This window comes from Fusarium vanettenii, assembly GCF_000151355.1.
Source record: "Fusarium vanettenii 77-13-4 chromosome 7 genomic scaffold NECHAsca_65_chr7_8_0, whole genome shotgun sequence".
Lineage (NCBI taxonomy): Eukaryota > Fungi > Ascomycota > Sordariomycetes > Hypocreales > Nectriaceae > Fusarium > Fusarium vanettenii.
This window is the reverse complement of record NW_003315824.1, coordinates 90,505-108,116: the sequence shown is the minus strand read 5'-3', so window position 1 is coordinate 108,116 and position 17,612 is coordinate 90,505. Positions and strand designations below refer to the sequence as shown.

Here is a 17,612-nt window from a genome sequence, read left to right as displayed (position 1 = left end):
CGTCGTCATCCCCGGGGAACCGTCGGGCCTTGTTCCGGCTTTCCCGAGGATCCAACTCCACCATCAAGGCACTATATCAAAGAACAGTGCATTCGAATCATGATCTTCATAGTCGATGATATCTCAATTGTAGACATTTTTCAACATGAAGGTTACTTGGCAGCGATTAATACGTTTTGTCTCGACGGACGGACGCATCCTCCGTGGAGAACCGATTCTCCCTGGGCCCGACTTTGACCTTGGAACCACAACAGAAGACACACATCTCAAGGCTAGGGTCATTGAAGGAGATGATATCTACGATGAGAGAGGTAAAACTCGAGTCACGGATGAAGTCGTTACTGTCAAGACACTTCTTGGACCGCTTGCCCCGACCGAGGTACCCATCCTTCGCTGTGTTGGGCTGAATTATGCTACCCACAGTACGTCTACACTTGCCGGAAGCTGAAACATCCAACTTTAGAGAAGTGTTTCAAGTCTCTAACTCGCCAATAGTCCGTGAGGCTGGGCGCAAAGTGCCGCCCTTTCCATCAATCTTTTTCAAGCCCTCGACGACAGTGACGGATCATGGAGTAAATGTCGTGATCCCAAAGATTGCACAGGATGACCAAGCTGATTATGAAGGAGAGCTAGTAAGTGACACTGCGGCCATGAAAGATGTTGACACTCATATTCCAAGGTCATTGTCATCGGAAAAGATGCCAAGGACGTCAAAGAAAGCGAAGCGCTGGACTATGTCGCCGCATACACTGCAGGAAACGACATTTCATCACGTAAATGGCAGCGAGACCCAAACCGTGCCGGTGGCGTGCCGCAATGGTGCTTCTCCAAGGGCTTTGACACCTTTGCCCCCCTGGGTCCCGTGCTCGTATCATCTGCCTTGATTCCAGAGCCGAAGACGCTTCACCTGAAGACAATTGTGGATGGAGAAGTGCGGCAGTCAACGGGAGTTGATGACCTTGTGTTTTCCATCCCGGCATTAATTGCACATCTTTCTTCTGGGACTACACTCCAGAAGGGAAGTGTTATCATGACCGGAACTCCTGGCGGTAAGTTCTTTCCCACGTAGAACATGAGAGCACATGCTAATAAAATGGGTAATAAAGGAGTCGGGGCCGGACAAGATCCTCCCAAGTATCTTGTCCCAGGCACTAAAATGGAGGTGAAGATTAGTGAGATTGGCACTCTGAAGAACGGCGTTGAGTTCGCCTAGAGCTAGCAGGTCATGGAAACACGGATCGGCTAGAGGCACTTTATAGAATGGCCATGAATAGAAGAGCTGTTTGACTGCCATCCTCCTGTCCTCAACAACATACTACGTGGATATTGTTATGTCTAGAATCTTGAAATTCTCATAGGTTGCGGGCTTCAATTCTCTAGGCATGCCTTAAGGTATTGGAGAGACCTTAGAGTCTGTGGCTATTTCTAATATTCATACTGACTGCTATGTGCCTGGGGTCGTTCTGCCATAGTGCCAATCTTTATCGCCGGCAAAATGCTGACAAGTTGATAGCAAGGGGAAGGGAAACACCACTCAGTCTTCAAATGACTTCGAAATTCTCAGCTATATTCAGACCTAGCGAATCTTATAAAATCGGGTGAATCGGAACGAAAATAATTGTCAATAGCTATAACACACTCTCTACAGGCTGTTGCTTCTTAGCTCTCCGCCACTGCTCCCTCACGGCCTTCTCTGCATCATAGCCATAAGCCCAGATCTGTGTCGTTGGATCGCTCCACTGGTTAGTGCTCTCAACAAAAGGCCTTCCCTCAACTTCGGCCCTCATGCCAAGATCCCTTGCCTGCTGCTGCGGACCATCTGGAAAGTGCCACAGCTTGCCGTTCACCAAACTGGCAGCCTGCATGGCGTAACTGCGGTCCATCCTTTCTTTTTCAAACAAGTGAAGAGCTTCAGGCACCTGCTGCTTGGAGTTGATGTTGGAGAGTGCTTCAGCTAGTGCTGCGCCGTCTTCCACTGCCATCGCCGCCCCCTGGGACATATATGGCACCATGGCGTGTGCGGCGTCGCCGAGGATCACGACTTTTTGACTCCGTGAGATCCAAGTTGGCAACCGACAGCCACTCATCAAAGGCCATTTGATCGTATGCTTGATCATTCCGATGACTTTCGACAATCTATTGCTAGGGAGTTAGAAAGACTCGCTTGAGGTGTGAGGTGGCTTACTTCGGATCCCAGTTCTCGAACGACTTTCTCATGTCTTCGATTGCATTCTCGGCGTCCCATGTGCTGGGTGATGAATGATCAACGTGGGACAAGACCATGTTGAACGAGTTTCCTCCAGCGATACAGTAAGTCATGACATGTCGATCCTCACCGATCCTAAAAGGGACTTGATCAACCAGATGCACTCAGAACGACGGGCTAAGTACTTACCAGATGTTGATGCCTGGTCTCTCCAAGAGCCATGATGTGTCGGGATCCGCTTTCATCTCCTCGGTATCGACAGTGGCACGATATGCAGCAAAACCTGTTCTTTGAGGGGGCAAGTCTGGCCCACCAAGGATAACTGACCTGGCGCGAGACTTGACTCCATCAGCCGCAACGATGAGATCGGCACTGTACTCGCGACCATCAAGCGTCGACACAGAGGGTTTAGATTCGTTGTAATCCACCACTTTGCTATCGGTAACAATCTTGACCCCATAGTCGGCCGCAAGGCGACAAAGGGAGGAGTGAAAATCAGCCCGGTGGATAACAAAGTAGGGAGCCCCGTAAGACTCCTCAAAGTTGGATGCAAGCTTGGTATAGCCAAGAGGATTTCCGTTCTCCCACCTGCGGAAAGTCATGCTCTCTGGCTTGATTGCACGATCTTTGAAATATGGAGCAATGCCCCAGCTCAGTAGTAGCCTGGCAGAGTTTGGGGGGATTTGGATCCCAGCACCGACCTGGAGTTTGTTAGCTATTGGTGTTTTTCTCTTTTAACCTGTGGATGGGATACTTACCTCCCCTAGCACAGCTGCTTGTTCCAACACGGTTACTTCATGTCCCCGACGGGCCAAAGCAACGGCGGTAGCTAGACCTCCAAGTCCAGCTCCGACGACAAGGATACGCAAGGCGACTTGGTTGCCATGATTGGACCCGTTCTGATACTGACCAAGACCTTGTAGCCTCTCGAGAAGTGCGGTAGACCGAGACGGATATTCCGGAATCTGGTTCTGAGATGAGTAACATCACTAGGACGAATAGGGAGACATCCTACCTGCTTTGAAACCGTCTTTCCGTTTGTTGCTGTCATGGTGATGGATAGTTCGGTGGTGAGGATGAAGATGTAACAAGCTTACTCATCAAACGCAGTGTTTGCTACGCTTCAGTTGTTGTCGTGCGCTTTTCCGTTTCTATAGCTGGTAGACGGAGACTGGTGGCGGGGAGCTCTTCCGATAGTTCCCCGCTCGATCTGACAACTCCCGGCAAAGACGGGGACTCGTTTCCGGTTCATGAACCGAAGATCCCGCAATATGACGACACATGGTAAAAGAATCGAGGATTTATTATGCTTGAAACGGCCTGGTTGATTACTTAGTTCGATTAAATAAGCCGCAACAGTTCAGCTTCAACACATAATCGCAAAACCGTCAAGTCAATCAACAATCAACAAGATGCCTTCCGCCAACATTCTTCCAGCCAATGGAAATGGCCCTCAGCTTGACAATGTCACCCCAGCAAAGGCACTTCAAACCTCTGAAGAACTGGTGGCTGCCCTTCAAGCTACCAACACGGCACCTTTGTGGGCCCAGATGCAACGTCTAAACCCACCAGCACCCAACCCCCAGACTGTCCCACATCTCTGGGCCTACGAGAAGATCAAGCCCTATCTTCTCAGAGCTGGCCAACTGATTACCGAGAAGCAAGCTGAAAGGCGCGTCCTGATGCTTGCCAACCCTGCTCGAGGTGAGTGGCTTTGTTCATGCCTTGAACTCTATTCTAACCCCTGAGGCATAGCTGCACCATACACCACGGACACCCTTTACGCTGGCCTTCAGCTTGTCCAGCCCAAAGAGACGGCACCTGCGCATAGACACACTGCCTTTGCTTGCAGGTTCATCATTGAGGGCACTGGTGGCTTCACAGCAGTTCATGGCAAGCGAATCCCGATGCGTCCTCGTGACGTGATCGTCACCCCGACATGGAACTGGCACGACCATGGTAAGAAGGGAGCGGATGAGGAGGGTGGAGATGATAAGCCTGTCATCTGGCTGGATGGACTCGATCTTCCCAACTTCATTCATTTCCCTCTCCACTTTGTGGAGCATTACTCCGCTGCACGCTATCCGGCCGAGGATGTCGATGATTCCGAAATTGTTTATTCATGGGACAAGATGCAAGCGAGGCTGGATGCTAGTCCTGAGAAGTGGACATCTGAGGCGTACCTCAAGCCCAATGGAGCTGAAAGTGAGTCAAGAATGGTAAACTCAGTGATGGTCTGCTAACCTCTCCTTGTGTAGTTGGCAAGATCATTGGTGCGTCAGCCGAGAGACTTGAGCCAGGCGCCTCCTCTCCAGAGATTCGTGAGACGTCTTCAGCTGTGTATCACGTCATTGAAGGCTCTGGCTCAACCAGGATTGGTGACACAATCCTCAACTGGAAGCAGGGGGACACATTCTGCATTCCCACTTGGCATGCGTACCAGCACCACGCGGATGAGCAAAAGGTGTACCTGTACAGATTTGATGACAAGCCCATGCTTAGAGCTCTTGGCTTCTATCGTGTCGATGGTGTGGATGTCGAGACTTACGTGTCTGACTAGGGTGTGGTTGGGATTTTGCGAGGTCCTGTCGTCTCATCTCAGACCATATCTGGTTCAATCATCTCTCATTTTTTCTCACTTGCTTCTCAAATGTCTTAGACTTCAAGTAGCCTGATTGATATGTTATTCTTATGTTATGAATGCATGTGCCTAGTACGGATAGTGAGGAGTTTCTTAACCACGACGCGTACCTTCTCCCATATCTCAGCGACATGGCGATTTTGTAATGCATAGCACATACTGTCAAAGTGAGTTTTGGAAACAAAGTATGCGATTTTTACATCCTCGGCGTTCATCTGCTTCAAGTATTGATGGACGCTAGCTCTGGATCATGATCAACTCGTATAATCCACCTCATTAATGCTAGATCTCACCCCCATTCAGTAGCATATGGGTAATTTCAAAGACAATTAGAATGTATAATATTGCATGAGCCCCAAAAACGTTTTGCAAGTATACCACATCAGTGATTTTACTCTGGTGTCGGAACAAGGCTTGGGGCTGTCCTGTTTGCCAGCTACCGCGGTTTGAACTCAGCTCACTCTAGGCCAAGGCACCGTATTCTAGTAGGGTCAACATAATTAAACTTGAAACGCTTCCCCGCAGATTCTGCCAACTAGTTTGAACTTGTTACCTAGGTAAGGTTTGTGTTGTCCTCGGGTACTCGGGCGGTCGCCCGATATTGCCCCGATGGCCGGGTTGAGACTCGGATGGTCTTTACTATGGCTTCCCATTCGTATGTTAAAACTCTTATTAGATGCCGGTGGTATCTTGTGATCCAGCCTGCCTCAACCTCCATCGTCCATACCATTAGTATCACCTAATTACACCTCTTTTGTCTCGATCTGCAATGACGCAACCGACTCATAACATCGTTTCCCAAAATGGGTTCAAACCTGCCCGAATCCCACTGTTGATCAATGGAGTTTCAGTATTTAACGAATCAAACACCGAAAAGCATTCACTCATTCCAAGCGGGCATTTCCAAGGAGCCAACCTGGCCGACTGCGCAGAGGCTCTGACTAGTAGCAGCGAAGCCTTCATTCAATGGTCCACAACGCCTCCAACAACCCGACGAGCATTGCTCCTCCGCCTAGCAGAGGTAAGTAACCACCATATGGATGCTATGAACAACAGCTTAAGTGTGTTGAAGATTTTGAAAGAGCGTCAAGATGAAGCCAAGAACATCATCAAGGCAGAGATCCACTGTGGTGACGACTGGGCTACAGAAAACGTCAGCAGCAGTATCAAGTTGATCCAAGAGAGTGCCTACCTTCTTACCTCTAGGAGTATGAATGGCACAATTCCTCACACTGAAGCCGAAGGCTCATATGGCTTCGTTTTCCCCCGTCCGTTGGGCGTCGTCCTCGGAATCGCTCCTTGGAACGCTCCCTTGATTCTCGGGTTTCGCGCGGTTGTTGCTCCAGTCGCGGCCGGCAATACTGCCATTTTGAAGGTATGATGCTGAAAGTAATTTTCGAATACGGGAATCAAGACTGAATAATTTTTGCAGGGCTCCGAACTTAGTCCACGGACGCATCATTTCATCGCCGAGCTATTTGCGGCTGCCGGCTTTCCCCATGGTGTCGTCAACTTCATTCTTCACAGACCCGAAGATGCATCTGAGGTGGTCACGACACTCATAAGACATACCGCAGTGAGGAAGATCAACTTCACAGGCTCAACCGAGGTAGGACGAATCATTGCTCAAGAGGCTAGTAAGGTCCTCAAACCGGTCTTGCTAGAGCTGGGAGGAAAGAACTGCTCAATTGTTCTGGACGATGGTGATGTGTCCCGAGCAGCAGAGGCAGTGCTTCTAAGTGCCACTTTGAACGTAAGCCTCACACCTTTCAGCATTCACTTCACGCCATTTCAGAATCATCGCACGTCAATGTGATGGCAAGATGCTTACAGTCATGTAGGGAGGCCAGATCTGCATGTCAACAGACCTCGCAGTGGTTGTCCAAGATGTTGCAGAGGACTTCAAAGCCAAGCTTAGGCAGCTTCTAGCCGATAGACCTGGAGAAACATTCCAGTTGGTAGGACCAAAGGGCGCAGCTAGGACGCGCGCGTTGGTGGCAGATGCGGAGGCAAAGGGGGCCAAGTCCAGGTCCTCCACTCAAACCCCGAACGTGAAGACGGTCCCCACCACTATTCTTGAAGACATCGATTCGTCCATGGACTTCTTTAGGATTGAATCCTTCGGGCCTTGTCTTGGTGTAGTAGTCGTTCCTGACGAGAGCGAGGCGATCAAGGTTGCCAACAACAGCGATTACGGACTGTCGGCCGCTATCTGGACGAAGGATCATTACAAAGCGTTGGAGATGGCGCGAAAGCTCCAAGTTGGCGCTGTTCACATCAACTCCCTGACCGTTCATGACGAGGCTACGCTCCCACACGGAGGGACCAAGTGCAGTGGGTTTGGGCGGTTCGGGGCAGAATGGGGACTTGCAGAGTTTGTTGAGACGCAGACTGTGATAATTAATCCATAGGCTCAGTGGGATTAGAGATTTATTTATTCACTGATGGGTTGAGGAGCACCTCCCGTACAAGTGGTTGGCTGTCGGAAGACTAAGTCTTGTAGAGAATCGCACGCGTCAACCAAGACGTTCTAGTGTTTCATGTATAATCCAAGTTAGTTGTTGATTTCGGACCAGCAACTTTCAGGATCGTACTATATACAAACACTCAAACCTAATGAAACTTGGTGAAATGAGCGAGAAAGCGACCCCGCCCCTGGATCGGAGGAATGTCCGGAGGCTCCTCCGACAGACCAAGTCGGGGATCATGTCCGACAACTCCGAGGAATGGAATACACAGGAGGATCGATAGTATGACAGCATCAGCTGAATGTGGCAGGCGCAAGTCGTCAAAGGAGATAGCAGTTCGTAATATCGTTCAATTGTATTGAAGCCCATCTCCTCGACCTGCTGCTATATCTAACCCATGCAAACGAACAATAATCTTCTTTATCACCCCTAACTCATTTACTCGGAACCCAACCCCTCGAAATGACACCCTCAGCCACAACTGCGAGCATTGCATCACTTGTCAACACAGATAATGTTGATAGTACGGGCCGTAAGACTCCGCAGGACGTTGTTGAGACCGTTCTATCGAACCTTTACGTCGAGCGAGCGTGGAAGTTAGCCAGCAAAGTCTTGACTCGTCATGATGCGCCTGATCTTTTCCCTCACTTCACGTTCCCCAGCCTCGGTTACTATATCTGGAATGATTCGACTTTCTGGACGTCCGGCTTCTTTCCTGGCATTGTCTGGTCACTGTACGAGCGGAGTCTGATGACACCACTCTCGGTAGCTCCCAGCAAAGACCTTCTTCGCGCTGCACAGACATGGCAGATCGAAATGGCCAAGGAACAATTCAAGACAGACAACCATGATTTGGGGTTCATGATCATGCCATCTTTTGCTCGAGACTATGACTTGACGGGCAATCGTGCATCCCTCGATGTCGTTGTCAATGCGGCACGATCACTTGCTTCGCGGTTCAGTCCCACCACTGGCACCATCAGATCCTGGGCTGGGGCTCGCACAAAGACTTATAACCTTCATGATGAAGATGTAGACTTTGTCGTGGTCATCGACAGCATGATGAACCTCGATCTACTCTACTACGCGGCCCACCATACCGGTGACAAGTCCCTTGCCGACATTGCGACTACTCATGCGACTACGACACTTGCCAACCACATTAGGCCAGACTATTCGTCATATCACCTGGTCAGCTACGATCCACACCGCCAGGGAGTCGTTCGACATCGTCTCACCAACCAAGGCTACGCCAACGAAAGCACATGGGCTCGCGGCCAATCCTGGGCGCTGTATGGCTTTGCAACAGTTTACCAATGGACACGGGATGAGCGATTCTTGGATGCCGCGATTGAAATTGCCAAGTATTTTCTCTCGCGTGTTGATGAGAGCAATGGTATCGACACTATTGTGTACTGGGACTTTGACGCGCCCCGGCCCGGCGTATGGGACGTGTCTGCTGCTGCGTGTGCCTCTTCCGGCCTTCTTCTACTCCAGCAACTGGCTCCGAAGCGGTGCAATTGTTTGGAGAGCGTTTTGCGGATCCTCGATACAGTCACAACTCGAGCAACAAGCAAGGGCGATTGCCTTCTGGAGAGGAGCACTGCGAATGACCACGTTCACGCTCTACATCGCCTGGCGGAGCACGGCGTTGTCTATGCCGACTATTATTTCCTCGAGGCAGGAAACCGTCTGCTGCAGCTACAGGGGAAAGAGAGGAACTCATCTCACGAAGATGGTAGATCCTGAGTCATGTCTTGGTAAGCTCAGGGTGGAGACCAGAGTGAAGTTACTTGACAGAATAGACGCTATGTAGGCAATGACAGTAAGGAATCTGTTCCAAATTGCAGTCCAGGGGAACGCTTGACCGACTTCAACTTGGTTCCTTGGGTCGACATGCCGTATTCATGTCCCCACATCAAGCCGATTGATTGGCTTGTCTTAGGTATTCTGACTCCAACTGACAGGGGGCAACCGGAGAAGCCCCCGAGCGTTCCTCCATATCCGCCGGACGAGTCGACCTTGGCGCGGTTTATTCCACTAGCGGCGCCGACTCCTTTCCTCATGCATGAGCATCCCTGGTCTTGGATTGTCCATGGTCTGATGTTGTGGCCCGAGGACTTCCGAGTGACGTAGTAGCGAGCCGTTCCCATCCCCTAGACAACCGGGGGGAGAACCGTAGAGACAGCCACTTGAGGCCATCAACCACAGCAGAAATCGAGGCAGAACCGACATTCGGCGCTGGTAGAATTTGCTAGAAGCAAGGATTGAGAACTGTTTGCTTCTCCTACAGCCCTTGAAAATGCTGAGATTGCTGATTCGCGTAAAATTGCCCTTGATCATCACTTGTGACCGTGACAGGCAATTCACTATAGTCCCTCCAACTAAATATGCGGTCGTCCAGTGTCTCGATCTGGCTCGAGGCCAACATAGACAAACTGCCATCGACATCCAGAGGTGTCATTAGATCCAGCGTAGATGTCGACAATGACATTGGGAGAAGGCCATCATCTGCTGTGGAGGGCAGCCTGGCGTCGGTCTCTTGGCCCTGCTGGCCTCTCCATTCCGCCACAGAGCCACGTTCTGTAGATGCATCCTTTTGTGACTGGCCAATCCCTTCCATCTCAGCGGATAACGTCGTCCAGCTTGCCGTAAGATCAATAGCTTCTGGTTTCTGGGCGTCGATTTTGAGTCGAGAAAGCAACTGGGCTGCAAAATCCGTAGCCTGAGCAGGCTCTTGATGCAATTCTTTGTTATCATTCTGCTGAGATGAATTCCATCGCTTGGACGACTCGGCTAGAGAGGTGAGGATCGTCTCAAAATCGTCATCCACAGGCTCCATCAGCCAGCTTGAGTAAGCAAGCAAGGCACGAGCTGCGATGAACTGGCAAAAAGAGAACTGCCCTGACACGAGGTACCTCCGGTGGAGGAGAAAGCGAGTACATATCTTGCCGATCTCTTTGGCGGCCTGCTTGACCAGTGCCACGTGGGCCATGAGTGTAGATTGACCGCTGCTGTCCTGACTGCTGCTACCGACTGGTGGCTGAGGTCTGCAGAATGCTCGCGGGGCCTGATATAATAATATGCCACTTGTGTTGTGTGTCAAGTGGGCGAGCGTCATGTTATGGTCTATGTACCCATTCTTGTCGGGTGATGCGTGCTGATATCGAGCAGGAAGTCTCGATTTCCAGTTGGCCAGAACCAAGTCGAGATTAAGAAACTCTCTCAAGAACCCTCGAGGATCCTGGAATGGTGTTTTTGCTCTGGTCGTGGTTCTAGCGAAAGAGTTGACCATAGTGAGGATCTCGGTCGCCTCGATGAGATAGGCCAAGCCGCCAATGCTTGGATCAGGGGTGATTTGGACCTGTGCGGCGACATTGGCTTGTATGAACTCGCGAGTTTGAACTTGTCGATTCTCCAGCCATAGTTGGCCATCGCAAGGAAGTAGTCTTCGAACCATGTTGGGGTCGAAGCTTGATTTGGTGCCTGACAGCAAGGCGGCGAACTGCTCCAACAGGAATAGCACCCAGAAGAGGCGGCGGGTAGACTCCCGTGACCTCCATGAGCTGTTATCGACAACAAGACTCATCAGACGCCTGTACTCTCGTTGTTCCGGTGAGAGGTGGTGATCCTCGAGATGCAATCCAGCCCGCAGTGCCACTTGAGGCAGCATTGTAACGAGACCCCAGTAAGTTGTCATGCGTCCGTCGCCGAGGAGGAGGAACTGAATAATGGTGCAAGCGTGAAGAGTGTTCATATCAGCGGTTGTGAGGAGCTTCTCACAGACGCCAGATTGGGTGCGGCGCAAATACTCTTGTCGATCAAAGTCTCGTCCTCCTCCCAGGAAAGGCCCAGTAGCCGCCATGAGTGCTTCCATCTGCAGGCCACACGGATATGTCGATTGTTGACCAACATACCCCTGAGCGTGGAAGAAGAACTGAGGCTGAAGCACAGGTATCCAGGGTTGAATCTGGGTCCGATAAACGTGACACATTTCGCCAATGGTGGCGTCCGGCATGTCTATAGCAGGTGAATCGTTGTTTGTCGTGTCCCTAAGCCGATCAGCTCACTGTCGTCTGTAAGGCGTGTCGGTAAACACACTGTTGAACACGTGAAAGTCGGGGACCTTGAGATAGAGTAGCATCATCAGCCGTTCCATCTCTGGAAGTATGCAGACCAACTTCTCTCAGCATCTGCCTTGTGCCATCGACAACGGAGCGAAAATCGGGCCTTGATTCAGAAGATTGGTGTTGAGGCCGCATAAGCAAAGACTGGCCGATGACCATCTGCTCCAAGACATCAATTCTCCGGTATATCTCCTCAATGTAGCCGGGCTTCGGGCCTCTGCGTTTATCTTGCTCATACACGCAGTCAAGACCTTTATCAAGGCACTTGGCACATGGATATGACCTTGAGCATTTGAGTTTTCCACGTCTACAATTCTCGCAAGAGCGCATCTCCAGGGCTGGGGCCTCATTTGAGTTTGCTGGGGATTCATGGGCGGGCACAGGCGCTGGCCTGTTCGCTAATGGGATTTGGCTAGGGCTCTCGTCTGAGTCCCGGGGCGCCGTCGAAGGTGTCGTTCCCTGGGCATGACCGTTTGTGCTGTTATTTCTTTGTCGTTTATTTGAGCGTGTATCCATCTTGGTCGAAGTCAGATTGACTTAAAGCGACCCTAGTTGAGACAGTGAAGGGAGTGCAACGAAGTGGTAGGTGGTGATGGAGTCTCAGCCATGCAGGACCAGGCTCCCTTTGGGGCACACGACTGGTTATCAATGGAAAAGAACTGTGGGGACCCCAATGTTCACGTCAGCGCTCTAGACTGTCGGACGCTCGCATCGAATTCACCCGAACTGGTGGAGACGCCATTTCACTTCTTTAGCGAGTGGTTAGCCCTTTATTAGCCAATGAGCAAGGATCGAGGCTTGGGTGCCAGACCATCACCACCACTGCTTGGGAGGTCAGACCTCAATGAACTTCGATATTTGCATTGCCCTTGCCAAATGCACTGATTCGAAGGCGTCCATGGGGGTCTCACCGACGGGAGGCCCAGGACAATGATGATTCTTACGTAGCGAGTTACGTCGCCGAGATCAGTAAGTCACCAAGCCTCCCTACTCAATCATTTCTCGATACCAAGGTAGCGTGCTTCCCAGGCCCATTTCTTTCTCTGGTGTGCGGTCGCTCTGTCTCGTTCATTTTCTTGTTGATGGAACATTCTTTGTCAAACCAGGTCAAAGGGCACTCGTTATGCAGATTAGATAGCGCCGTACAATTTGAAGTCATTTTTAATCGCGTTCACGCATATTGTGATACAAGATGTATAGAAGTCCTAAGCATTAGGCCCAGTTTGCCATAAGGTTTATATGAAAAGTCACTAAAGCGAGTAAAGTCGTTGGCCCTAAAGGCCTCCGAACTTATTCCAGGGACATCATCGTCACAACTGTCTAGGGTAGTTCTAGAGGCATCAAGACTCAGCCAACAACGCTTTCCCCTCTGATATATGTGCAATTAAACTAAAGCCGTTTTGTTAGATATTATTGGAGTAACATCTACATACCACTTGATGTAGTTAATACATGGTGTTAAGCTGAATGAGAATGTTAGTCGTTGCATATTCTTACTTTGGCATCATTACTTAATTCTATTTTCAACTACTAAATCTCAGAGAGCTTAACACCTCATCTCATACAGATATGGTTCTATGTCGGGGTTCTCATTAGTCTATTAGCCAAAAACTCCTCATATTAGTTTAAGTAGAGAACAAAGGCATCTTGAACTCTCCGTGCTCTTCTATCGTACCTATCTGTAGACCAATCTGGGGAACCATGACCAAGTTGTGATGAGGCCATGAAAATTTACACTGACCAGACATTCATGGATGAGTCACAGAAGACATGGTTCTTAGAAGGAACCCTTACAAGTAACATCATTTATGTCTAGCTATAGCCCTTACAGATGTGATCCTGTGGCATTCCGAGATGAAGCCTCAAGACGAGGAGCCCACACCCTCATCGCTCCATTTCCACCACGATTTGCCCGGAGGAAGAAGGGAATCGCTACCAAGTCCCGAGACGTCTTCTCATATACCCAAGGCCGGCCACTGTACAGTCCCTTCGGCTGCACCTCAATGAGCTGCTTTCCCTGGACATGTCCTGTTATAACCTGGTCAAGGCCAGACAAAGGCACAGTCGTGCCGTCATTGACAGGGCCATCCACAAGTCCAACATAGTCAAGATCGGTACCCTCGTTATCAACATCCTCAAGGCAATAAACAAGTGGCCCTCGCATGAGACAAATGTCATCCTTGTTGGTATTGGGATGGGCATATGTCTTGCGGAAGGCCACTGGGAAATTGAGGCGAATATCGGTGTTTTCGGCCGAGACATAGAGGTAACCTTTCTTCACCTCGCCCTTGACAGAGCATGACCAGTCCTTTGCCCAGCTGGGGATTCGAAGGGCAAGGTTGGCTGACCCTTGGATGGATAACACGACTTGACCATCCCAAGGCATGTCGGTCTTCTGTCTGATGATCACACCGCTTTCCGGAATCTTCAGCTCGCTGTCGATGTATTGATGAATGGCCACCAAGTTCGTAGAGGCGTCTTGAGAATAGATCAGCGAGCCAAGGTTGCCCAGGAGCTTTGCGACATTGGGAGGACAGCAAGCCACTCCAAACCACTTGCTCCTCTCCTTGAACTCCCCCTTCCGGGTACGCAGCACATTTTCGTAGTAGAACGCGTCTCCGTCCTGATTGACAGCGCCAAGAAAGCCATTGTAGAGAGCAACCTCCATAACATCGGCGTATTCAGCATCAAGGTCAAGGCGCAGCATGCGGGCGCACCAGTTGATGAGGGCAAAGGTGGCGCAAGTCTCGGCATAACATCCTTCATGCTCTAGGTCAGGCAAGATATAGGCAGGCCCAAAGCCTTCCCACTGGCGGACTGACCCAAGCGAGCCAGTAACGTACATCCTCTTATCGACCATGTCTCTCCATAGACGGCCAAGGGCGGCCTTCAGCTTTTGAGCATTATCTGCATCCGTTGACAGGCGCACAAGGTCGGTAGCCGCGGTATAAAAGTACATGGCGCGCACAGAGTGCCCCTTGACTTGCGTAGCATTAACGAGTGGCTCGTCTGCCTGTTGGTAGCCATAATCTCGTGGGTCCCTGAACCAAGCTTTGTGCTCGGTTCCCATGTGGCCATAGGGATCGGCTCCTCGTGCGAAGGCTTCCTTGTCGAAGTAGGTCTCATCCTTCTCATCTCGTCGACCTCGCTCCGTGATGAAGTACGTGGCAAGCTTGAGAGGAAGAGGGTCCTTGGTGAGTTCGTATAGCCTTAGTAGGCCAATCTCAATCTCTTGGTGTCCTGGGTAGCCGCGCTTCTTCCCAGGTTCGGTGCCAAAGATGGAATCCAGGTGTTTGCAGACCTTCATGGCCACTTCGAGCAGTCGTCCATTTCTTGTGAGTGTCTCATAAGCAACCACCGCTTCGAGAAGGTGGCCGAAGCAGTACAGCTCGTGGTTGTCTCTCAGGTTGGTCCAGCGGTCTTTGATCCCTCTCACGGTGTAGTAAGAATTGATGTAGCCGTCCTCATGCTGAGCGCCCCGAATCATTTCCACAGCGTCCTCCACCACTGCTCTCATATTGTCGTCCGGGTGCTTAATGAGAAAATAACAAGCAGCCTCGATAATTTTGTAAATGTCGCTGTCCCAGAATTGATGAGGCTTCACATCGTGGCCCTCATTCCAGGTCAGACAAGTCCAGTGATCCCATGTCTTTTGGGCATCAACGATGGCGGGGATGGTTTTGAGCCTAGAGCAATGCTGGACGTGGGACCAAAACGAAGACGTGACGTCCACGCTGGTGAGGGGAAACTCTTGGAAAGGCATTGCGGTGACAGACTGACAGCGGCAGAAGATGAGAGGACGTTGGACCACGATCTTGGTGAGTGTTCGTGGATCATCAAGGTCAACAATTTGGATCCTTATTATACCAGACAACGGACGATGACGATCCACAGCGGAGGGGAACCGATAAGCAAGCGGACGATGCTACGGAACGTCGCATTACAGAAGGCCTTGTCGGGCTACGAGCCAATGAAATCGCTAAAGCGCCGCCATTCTTGGCGGATCAAGGCCCATGTCGGCGGTGTCTGGGGTCAAAGTGCGGAGATGGTTCACATCACATTCGAAGAACGGTCATCTCATGGCGAAGCGTTTGCTTATTGGAGCGCATACATTCGGATTGTATCAGCTGTTCAATGGAGAGGGGTAACTACACTTTAAGCCAGTCATTCACTGCGACCTTCATAAAGTAATGTGGCGGCTTGGAGGTAGTCATCTGTCAACTGTCGGCTTTGTCGGCTTCAATGCCCCATCTTCTCCGGAAGATCAACATGGGATCCCCGCATACACAATCGAGGTGGTCAGACTCTATTGATCGACCTAATTATTGCTAAACATAATTGCCCACAGTTCATCACCCGTTGTATTGCTCCCGCCCACCCCGCCATTCACCTCGACACCAAGTTCCCGATCCTCGATGGAGATGTCATATCTATTGAGGAAATTCACCATCCACTGATCCATGTTGAACGTCTTTGAGATACTGCTCATCTGACAAGCATTGTGAAATGACTGAAGTCGCGAAAATGCAAGCTCTGTAGAGGGCCAGTACTTCTGTAACTCCTGTAAGACAACAAAGTTCTGCTCTAGGAGCTGCTTCGCTTCAGCTGCCTCTGGTCTTCCTGTTCCCAAAAGCATCGTGTGCAAGTGAATTGTTGATGCGATGACGAGGAGATGACTGTTGACTGGCGACCACAGACAGTCTAGATCTGGGGCGACGTTGAGTTCCCAGAAGAGTTTGCTCAAAGCTGTGGCATGGGCCTTGCACAGCTCAGCATATCCCAATGCTTCTTCGTCCACCGTGGCATGATCTTCTGGTACGATGCATTTGTTGAGAAACTGATAAAAGAGAAGCTGGCCAGTGTGATGGTAGATGATGTGCATGACTGCAAATGGTCGCCCATATCCACGGTCTGAGTAACTACTCCAGTTCTCCAAAGTGTTTCTTAGAGTTGGTGGTAAGCTCTGGACCCAATGATCAAGTTTTCTTGCAAGGTCGCGAACCAAGTTTCTGATCCTAAACTCCAATGATGGTTCGTGAACAATGTCGTAATTTAGCTTGACTGCCTGCGCGTGCCATTGTGTCAGAGGAAGGATCAAGGTCCAGAGGCTCGTTGCTCGCGACTCGGGATCAATTTGGTCGTCGGTAGGTCTGTATTCCGGCATGGCATCAAAGGCCTCTTCTCGAATCGGTCTCGGAAATGTCGGGTCGTTGCGTAGTTGCTGTGGTAGCTGAGATCTAACAGAGGTCCAGCAGTCCATCATCCAGACCTGCCAGTATACTATTCTGTTAGCAGCGGCTATATACAGAGGTAGTGAACGCACAATTAGTCTCGATCTCTCTCGTTAGTCTATCGGGACTCAACACAATCGGGAGTTGAAGAGCTTGGGTCATCCGTATTGCCTGGCAGCTAAGCAGGGCATCCTGATCGACGTCACCCTCGACAAATGCCGCAAACGCAAGTATTATGGAACCTTGAAGAGCCTCAATAGATATGAGCTTTGTGCGTTCGTTGAAAGACTTGATCGCTTCTCGCAAGAATAGCTTCCCACGTGACCATGGTGTAACATGGTCAAGGGCAGGGTTTGAGGAAAAGCTGTACATGTCAGGAGCTTGTCTTTGACTGGCTGTAGCTTGTACCTACCGAGCTCCCAGGGCAAAGACGGCAAATAACAGATATCGTGCCACCAAGCCCTGCTTTTGGTCGCGCACGAAAGAGCTGTGGTGAAATAGGAGATGTTGTTTGTAATGAATGACCCTGAAATAAATCTCGACCAATTCATCACTCAATGCGTCATCTCTGTCGACAATCTGTATTATATCTTCACGTCCATTCACAGAAGGACTGCTTTGAGATGATGGTGCAATGCGTGCCAATGGCCGTGGGATATCCGGAGACTCCCGGGCTGCTGTTGGTGCGTTGCATTGAAGCCCCTTGGCTGTGCACAGTCTGCAAGCTGACCCCACAGCACTGGGGATGCACCGCTTCTTCCTTGACCTGTCATGTATGAGTTTATAGGTCACAGCTACGAGGGAGATGTCCTACCGACAGACACTACAAGACGAGACTGTGCGCATCTTGAGAGGTGTGGCTCCGTCAGATTTTGATGTTTAGCCTCGGATCGCTTCCTGAAGTTCAAAGCGGGGTTCTGTTATCAGGTGACAGCCCCG

The 17,612-nt window shown here is 50.5% G+C and overlaps 8 protein-coding genes across 8 annotated transcripts; 4 read left to right on the top strand and 4 right to left on the bottom strand.

Annotated features, from left to right (window-relative positions):
• Positions 1-145: 145 nt before the first annotated feature.
• Positions 146-1,213, top strand: NECHADRAFT_44739 (uncharacterized protein; the record flags this gene model as incomplete). Its single annotated transcript, XM_003040455.1, has 4 exons — positions 146-422; positions 496-632; positions 680-1,049; positions 1,107-1,213. 4 exons carry the CDS (start codon positions 146-148, stop codon positions 1,211-1,213), a joined length of 891 nt encoding a protein of 296 aa, XP_003040501.1.
• A 328-nt stretch (positions 1,214-1,541) lies between these two features.
• On the bottom strand, positions 1,542-3,257 carry NECHADRAFT_82406 (uncharacterized protein; the record flags this gene model as incomplete). The annotated part of the gene is made up of 6 exons (XM_003040432.1): positions 1,542-1,564; positions 1,640-2,136; positions 2,186-2,341; positions 2,396-2,907; positions 2,965-3,171; positions 3,222-3,257. The coding sequence occupies 6 exons, from the start codon at positions 3,255-3,257 to the stop codon at positions 1,542-1,544; spliced, it is 1,431 nt and encodes a 476-aa protein (XP_003040478.1).
• A 361-nt stretch (positions 3,258-3,618) lies between these two features.
• On the top strand, positions 3,619-4,766 carry NECHADRAFT_94865 (uncharacterized protein; the record flags this gene model as incomplete). Its single annotated transcript, XM_003040454.1, has 3 exons — positions 3,619-3,910; positions 3,962-4,411; positions 4,465-4,766. 3 exons carry the CDS (start codon positions 3,619-3,621, stop codon positions 4,764-4,766), a joined length of 1,044 nt encoding a protein of 347 aa, XP_003040500.1.
• Positions 4,767-5,616: 850 nt separating this feature from the next.
• NECHADRAFT_82404 (uncharacterized protein) lies at positions 5,617-7,258 on the top strand (the record flags this gene model as incomplete). Its single annotated transcript, XM_003040453.1, has 4 exons — positions 5,617-5,868; positions 5,920-6,222; positions 6,280-6,600; positions 6,689-7,258. 4 exons carry the CDS (start codon positions 5,617-5,619, stop codon positions 7,256-7,258), a joined length of 1,446 nt encoding a protein of 481 aa, XP_003040499.1.
• Positions 7,259-7,894: 636 nt separating this feature from the next.
• Positions 7,895-9,019, top strand: NECHADRAFT_25773 (uncharacterized protein; the record flags this gene model as incomplete). The annotated part of the gene is made up of 1 exon (XM_003040452.1): positions 7,895-9,019. A coding segment is annotated over one exon (1,125 nt), but the record flags the coding sequence as incomplete, so codon positions are not given.
• Positions 9,020-9,602: 583 nt separating this feature from the next.
• Positions 9,603-11,958, bottom strand: NECHADRAFT_82402 (uncharacterized protein; the record flags this gene model as incomplete). Its single annotated transcript, XM_003040431.1, has 2 exons — positions 9,603-11,367; positions 11,417-11,958. 2 exons carry the CDS (start codon positions 11,956-11,958, stop codon positions 9,603-9,605), a joined length of 2,307 nt encoding a protein of 768 aa, XP_003040477.1.
• Positions 11,959-13,267: 1,309 nt separating this feature from the next.
• On the bottom strand, positions 13,268-15,205 carry NECHADRAFT_44741 (uncharacterized protein; the record flags this gene model as incomplete). Its single annotated transcript, XM_003040430.1, has 1 exon — positions 13,268-15,205. The coding sequence occupies one exon, from the start codon at positions 15,203-15,205 to the stop codon at positions 13,268-13,270; it is 1,938 nt and encodes a 645-aa protein (XP_003040476.1).
• Positions 15,206-15,760: 555 nt separating this feature from the next.
• On the bottom strand, positions 15,761-17,519 carry NECHADRAFT_82400 (uncharacterized protein; the record flags this gene model as incomplete). Its single annotated transcript, XM_003040429.1, has 4 exons — positions 15,761-16,740; positions 16,880-17,037; positions 17,086-17,439; positions 17,488-17,519. 4 exons carry the CDS (start codon positions 17,517-17,519, stop codon positions 15,761-15,763), a joined length of 1,524 nt encoding a protein of 507 aa, XP_003040475.1.
• Positions 17,520-17,612: the final 93 nt, after the last annotated feature.